Source organism: Prosopis cineraria, unplaced genomic scaffold, assembly GCF_029017545.1.
Source record: "Prosopis cineraria cultivar Desert tree isolate PC_DT_omini unplaced genomic scaffold, ASM2901754v1 PC11, whole genome shotgun sequence".
In the NCBI taxonomy this organism is placed as follows: domain Eukaryota; kingdom Viridiplantae; phylum Streptophyta; class Magnoliopsida; order Fabales; family Fabaceae; genus Prosopis; species Prosopis cineraria.
This window is the reverse complement of record NW_026555342.1, coordinates 41,066,997-41,074,147: the sequence shown is the minus strand read 5'-3', so window position 1 is coordinate 41,074,147 and position 7,151 is coordinate 41,066,997. Positions and strand designations below refer to the sequence as shown.

The window sequence follows — 7,151 nt, the reverse complement described above, 5'->3', positions numbered from 1 at the left end:
TAAACCATCCAAATTTTGATATAATGGTTAAAAAGGAAAAAGAAGGGAAGATAATGGAAAAGCAAGATAAGAGAATTTTCACCTGTTTTAATCAGCTTTTAATTTTATATATTCTTATGCACCTATTTCTACGTATTTTCCATATACATCACATTTTTATTTTTTCTATTAATTAGTCAATGAAAGGGAACTAATTCACTGACAACTTAAAATTATTTGACACTAAATTCGGTCTTCTGTTTTTTTTTTTGTTTTTTGTTAAATATAAACATTTTTTCATTTTTTTTAATTATTTCAATGTGTTTTTTCTTGTTCTCATTTTCTTGCTCAGGTTCTATCATCGTATCTTCTCTCCCTGTTGGCCTAATGTGTAGCAAACCCCATTTCATCACTGAATCTTAGTGCATGTTTTACTTCTCTGGTCTTATATGTAAGATAAAGAAAGAAAATTAATTTTGGCTCTATTATAAGGTACTTCGTTATTTTTATGTTCATCTTTTTTTTTAGATTTTATTAAATGTTAGGAAAAATAATTAAAAATGATTCCTGTTTTTCCGTATTAGGGGAGAAAGGTGAAAAATTTTAAATTTTAAAACAGAGTTAACGAAATTTAATGTTTTCCTTTATTCTAGTAAAATATGCTTGAAGTGACTTACAAATAGAATGAAAGGAAGCATTTTATTTTCTTTTCTATCTCCGTTGTCAATCTATTCATATTTTTATTAGAAGTACATTATATTTTTTAAGAAAAAATTATGAACAGATCCATTACAATAGACTTATTTATAAATAAGTCTCGCAAAATTCATAACCTATAATCAAGTCCCTTAAGACTTAGTGTAATTCATGATTACTATTGTAATGACCTCTATCATTAATCATAAACCAATTACAATACTTAAATCTAATACATTAGCTTATGGAAACATAATCATCGACAAGTCATATTTATTGATAGATATGGTTTCACACTACTCAACATATGGTCAATGTCACATTCATTAAGCCATATTCACACGTGCATTTTCTATAACATACCATAAAACCATTTATTTTCACACTAACATTCCAAACATATGATTCAACTATTTGCACAAATGACAAGCTCTAACCATATCATACCATTTCATAACAAAATATATTAAGCTTATAAATGCACATACAGACATATATAATAATTTAACTCTCAATTACCTCAATCCTTAGGTTATCACCTCAAGAGTACAATTTGAATTCTAAAAGAGCTTCCAAATGATGCACAAATAGCTCCAAGAATGGTCAATCTACAATTAGAATCATGTGTCATTATCATTAATGACTAATAGATATTAATTAATCCTAATCATAGTTAAGGCCTTAATCCCTTGTTAAGCATGATTAAGTAAAGACAGCAACAAAATTCACTTTCCTTAATACATTTAATCATCAATGAGCTTAGCTAGCACTATTAGCTATCCTCATTAGCCTAAATTTAATTATTTAACATTAAGATTTAGCTCTAACCCCTCATTAATAGTATTCCATTGTCCGAAGCTTAATGCTAGAAACATACAATAGCAGCCATAGACTTTATTTAAATCATAGGAAGGACTGAAACTCTCATACATTTCATATCTATGCCCACACTCAAGAAGAAGAGAGGATAATGAATTAGGAAGCTTACCCAAGTTCTTGAATGCCTTAAATATCGTCCAAAACTCCCTACAAGCAAATCCTAATAGAGTTCATCCAGTGCCACTCCCTCAGTTCTCTCTCAACCTCACTCAAAATTTGCCAATACAAACTGCAGAATCTGGCTTTTACATTTCCTCACATTTGTTGCATCAAACTGCACCATCCGCCTGCAACGAATGGTCTAAAACAAACAGCATCACTTAAGCCCTCCAAATAAATATGCGACATACACAAATATAAACAATATTCAAGGTTTTTAAGTGTTTCTATAGAAAAGAAACAAATTCTACCATATCTTATGTGACATTACTAAGCATCTTTATCCCATTCAATTAGTTGCATTTCTCAAATCTTTCACCAAACAACTATTACCACTATATATTAAGATGGTAACCGTATAGCTGCAAAAATGTACAAGATGAAATGCGTAAGTCCAGACATTCATAACTCTCTATCCTTAAACAGATTAAAAGATGACATCTAAACTGAATCTTTTTTTTTTCTAGTTTCTTTTCTTTTGTTTGTTTTTTTGTTTTTTGGCAAACCTCTTCACCCAAGAAACAATGGACTTGGATTATATGGCGTTTATAATACTTTACTATCGTAATACATAATCATGAATTGGATAAGCCATTAATCACGGGTAACTAATGTGTTTGACAAATCATGTTCTAAGTTTTATTTACTTCTCTCTTCTTCTTTTTTAATTATTACAGAATTTGTAAAACCATATAACTGTACATGTTTATCCACATGCCATGCTCCTTGCAATCATGGATAATAGCCATGCTTCACGTAATGAAAGGACAATAAAAATCACAACTTTAGAGATTTTAAATCATTTTTAACACGTGTGACAGCGTTATTTTTTTCACCACAATCATAATTTCAATTTTCATGAACTGAGCATATAATTTATATTTTGTTCTTTGCATATTTCTTTGTATAATTGAGTAACTTAATCAATCACTTTTGATATTTAGATTGATTTCATTATTTCATTGGATGCATTGATTTGGATACGCAAAAGTACTTTAATTTTGTTCATAAAAATTATGGTATATTTATATATTCCCTTTAACTTAAAATTAGAACATCAAAACTAAAACAATCAATGATTTCATTTATCATCCATTACATTATGCGCGCAAGAATAGTGTCTCAATGATGCACTCATTCTTCCTTCACAGGATGTCATACATACACTTCTCTAACCAAACCGTAAACCTGTAATTGGCCCAAATGAGGGCGAAGAAGAAATATTTCCCAAAATAATTTCAAACTATCATGTCTTTATATACTTATGCTATTAGGCACCCCTCTACAAGTGGCTCCGGGACCAGAACTAGCCATGAGCAACTCATATGGTGGAATTCCAGCCCCATACCTATTTCTCAAATTTGTGTCTTTATTTCTCTTCTCAATCTCCTTTTCTATTCTTTTTAATTCCATTGACAACCTATAGAATGCCTCTATGATTTCATGATCATCAGACCAATCTGAAAGATTCTTCCTTTGTCCCAAATACTCTTCCTCTGTAGAATGTTGTGAAAGAATGTTGACCACGGTCAAAAACTTTGTGGTCTGAAACAAGTTAGGCATTGAGCTCAAAAGATACCCCTCTGGGTCCTTCATGAACTCTTTGTACTCTCGATCATCTTCTTTAGGTAATAGCCTTTTCATCAATGGGGGACGCATGGGGACATACCCTCCATAAGGGTACTGCCCAAAGTTCACAGCAGAATGTTGTACTGATGCAATCCAAATTAGAGTTGTGAGGACAGAAATGAGGTCACTAGGAGTTGATAGTTTAGGCCACCAGCTTGCATGTTTGTGATCTGCATGGCCAACATTGATTACCTCGCTATACCAAGCCTGAAGTTCATAATCTGATTGAACCATAAGCCCATCGCGATAATAGTAAGTTACATAGGTCCTAACCCATTTCTCTATCGCAAACCAAATGGGAAGGCCATCATTTGCGTAAGGATAGTCTTCGATGAGCAATTTCAGTCCGTAGGGTTTGGTTTGGTCAGGTTCAGCTAATCCTCTGCATTATTAAAAGTTCATTAATCTTTATGTTTTGTAGAATATCCTAAATTGAGATTAAGAAATGTGAGTTTAAAATTCAAACCTTCTGATAAGATCGTTAGGAAGGGCTTCCATGTCAAAACGCCACCAATCTTTGTAGGCAGCAGAAACAATATGGTTACAATATTTACCACAAGAGAGGTCAGATTCAATAATGCCTCCAGCATTGATGAGAGCTTCACGTGCTAAGGCATTTATTTGCAAGGTGTCTTTCATATGTGGCTTTAGAAGCTTGAAAACAGGGTGCATCACACTCAATTGCCTATGAGCTGCTATAATAAACGGTTCCATGCATGCGTGGGTTCTCAACCTGTATATGTTCAACGATGATTTCAATTTTAGCCATTAAAATTTGATCAAATAATTGCTTTGAACAAAAAATATCTCAATAGAGATTAGGTTTATAGAGTTATTTACCAGTGTTGGACAAGCTGGTGGACTCCGGAATCATTGGAGCAAACATGTGCTTTGCCAAGTTGCCACAACCAATAAGAGTTGGAATCCTCAGGAGGAGTTAGGACTTGTTTGAACAAATGATTTGGATATCCTTCTGGAAGACTGAGCTCAATTGCTATAGGCTTCAATGTTCCTAGACGGGTCAAGAAGAAAATGGTACGAGTCGCATAAGCCTTTCTATCTTCTTGAGCATTTATGCCTTTGAGAAATGGGATATAAGCATCATGGTAATCCAATATGAATAACTTCTTCTCTTCCAAAGCCTCTTTTACAGACATTCCATGGAGGAAGGGCAAAATGTGTTCCTCTTTGAGAGCTGACTCTTGTGAACCACATAGAGATGGGTCTAAATCACTCTTTGGAGGAAAGGTCTACAAAAGTTTAGGGAAGTTAGGAACTAATCTACCAATTAGGTTGGTTATATTTTTTGAAGGAAACATATAAAAAGATCACTATGCATAGAGGAAAAACTTAGATTAATAATAAGATAAATTTTATTTAGACTATTTATATACTTACTTCGAGCTTTTTTATGCTGAGAGGGTTGATGCCAGCCAACGTCTGGCGGCCAAGTTCCTCATCTCGTATGCAAAAACCACTGTTATTTCCTACAATCATTGATAGTTGTGTACTTAATACCTTTAACAATTCAAAAGTTTACAGTGAGTTAAAATTTTGCATAATAAAATTTGCTGAACATACCTCTGATAATATTTGGGGTGCTGAATTTGAAGTACTCATTCAAAGAATCTTGGATCTTATTGCTTGCACCTTCACACTTTCCATTGTAAATGCTGGTAACATCTGACAACTGCTTAAAAGTTCCACATTTTGTGACACAAGTTTTGAAGAAAGGAATAAGATTTCGAGTTATTCCTTTAGTCCTTTCCACATCAAGAGCTTCAATTCTGATCTTATCAAATACTTCATCTCTGGGCACATACGTTTCATTGAATGCATTTACTGGCGACTCAACTTTCTGGTCTGCAATAGTTTTGAATAAAAAAAAAAGGATAAATTATTTATAAAACTTTCACAGTCATCAAAATTAATATAAAATATAAAATGTTATTCTTTACAAGTTAATTAATGGCTTAGCTTTATTTCCCAAACTTATATCTAAATCTTGATAAATGAGGGTACAGTTTAATTCGGTGAATTATTAAGTTATTTTATTTTCTTTTGCACGATTCAATGGTCCCAATCATGATATGAAGTTGATGGGTGACAGCTCACCGTAGACAGAAGGAGGATGACCTGTTCGGCATCGTCTAGGGAAGGGATATTGATGCCCACCAAATGTTGGCCTTAAATGATCTTGTCTTGTTTTGTCTGCATTTCCCAAATCATTGTACACTTCGAAGTCATAAATCCTATCACCATGTTTTCTAACACCTTCACCATCTCCTCTTGCCTGCCTTAGCTCTTCTTTTCTGAGGTCTCTTAGACCCGCCGGAGTCTCCCAAGGTAAATGAACCTGTTTGGAACATTACATTACAGCAAATTAACAACATCAATCAACCAGTCTCAATTTATTATGGTTACAAAGAAAGAAAATCAATACATTACAACATGCATTTAATTACCTTGTTGGTGAAGAAAATTCTCTTCTCCGGATGAAGCTTCTCAGGTTGAACCCAAGAATTGCAAGGAAAATGGAAGATGCCTTCAACCACAATGTTTTCCAAGAAGAATTCCTTTTCACATTTGTTTACCACAGTGATTGCTCCTGGTAACCCAAAATCTGAATCAATCTCAAATTCTACTTTGTAAGTGGTCCTGGGATTCCCAACTTTCACGTCCTTCGTACACTCCAATACAGCGTTTTTGCTCACCTTTGGCTCCATTGTTCCTTCATTTTCACACATACAATTTGAGAACCAATTTAATAATAAATTTATCTAGATAAGCGTGGTATAAAACATTACGTGTGGTATCTAACAAGAGAAAGGATAAAATAAAACAAAAGCTTACTAGGGTCAACTTCAGTACTCACTAACTGCATAACCATGGCTCTCCCAGACGTGGTTTTGTTGAAAGCTTCAAAATGCTGAAGCATTATCGACATCATCTCATTCTCTGCATGTTTGCTATTCTTGATAGTTACCATGGCAGTCAAAGTCACTGTTGCCGTCTCCAACACCGGCTTCCTAGCAGGAAGGCCCCTCCTGGACTCAGTCCCCTCAGTAAAAGTTGAGAGAGGAGAGACAGATTGTGGAACCACCTTTTTCTTCTGCTCCTTTGTTGTATGAACTGAGAAATTGAAAGTGGGAGGCAAGGAAATTCTATGCTGCTGCTTTGTGCAGCGCTTAAAGTAAAATGGTTTCTTTGAAGCATCCAAACGAAAAGCTTCCACCATTGATTGACCCACAATTTCTTTTGTCAAGGTCATCTTGGAAAACGTCTTTGTGTGTATTTCTCTTCTACGCGATTACGCTTTGTGCAGCGTTTAAAGTAAAATAGTCCCTCAAGGTTTGAGACTTGAGCTCTAAAAATTTTGAACTAGCTAGTTCTCTTGTTAATCTGGGAAGTGAACTAGACTTGCATTTATAGCCAGGAAAAATAAAGGGAGAAGTTTCCACGCATGTTGGAGTCAAATTAAACGCGTTTCAACGCATGTGGACAGAGTTCTTGAATCCTCTGACAGAATGTGAACAACGTGCTATATATGGGAACTCAAGTTAATCCATTCAACTAATAACTATTGAGGTCTAAATTTTTGCTTGTATTTTGATCGCTATACATGGTAAAGCAGTCTGGTCAAAACAAAATGTACTTCCTCAAATGTGTATTAATATCGTGGTTGGTGTTCCCTTTCTTTTTCACCCACACGTACTATTTAATTATATGAAGTTCGTGTTCATGGTTTCGGCTTGAAGCATCTGAATTTCTTTGTAAATTAGTTGTATCAATTTCAAATAAAAATAAAC

The 7,151-nt window shown here is 34.2% G+C and overlaps 1 protein-coding gene across 2 annotated transcripts; it reads right to left on the bottom strand.

The window, feature by feature from the left end:
- Positions 1 to 2,030: 2,030 nt before the first annotated feature.
- Positions 2,031 to 6,725, bottom strand: LOC129285450 (lipoxygenase 3, chloroplastic-like). Of its 2 annotated transcripts, none has more exons than XM_054921165.1 (8): positions 6,196 to 6,725; positions 5,808 to 6,073; positions 5,479 to 5,698; positions 4,924 to 5,205; positions 4,741 to 4,829; positions 4,183 to 4,592; positions 3,809 to 4,075; positions 2,031 to 3,724 (listed from the first exon to the last, which is right to left on the bottom strand). In XM_054921165.1, exons 1-8 carry the CDS (start codon positions 6,611 to 6,613, stop codon positions 2,968 to 2,970), a joined length of 2,709 nt encoding a protein of 902 aa, XP_054777140.1. In that variant the 5' UTR covers positions 6,614 to 6,725; the 3' UTR covers positions 2,031 to 2,967. The 2 variants fall into 2 exon arrangements, with proteins under 2 accessions (XP_054777140.1, XP_054777139.1); XM_054921164.1 differs by having other exon boundaries at positions 2,032 to 3,724; positions 5,458 to 5,698.
- Between the last annotated feature and the right edge of the window lie 426 nt (positions 6,726 to 7,151).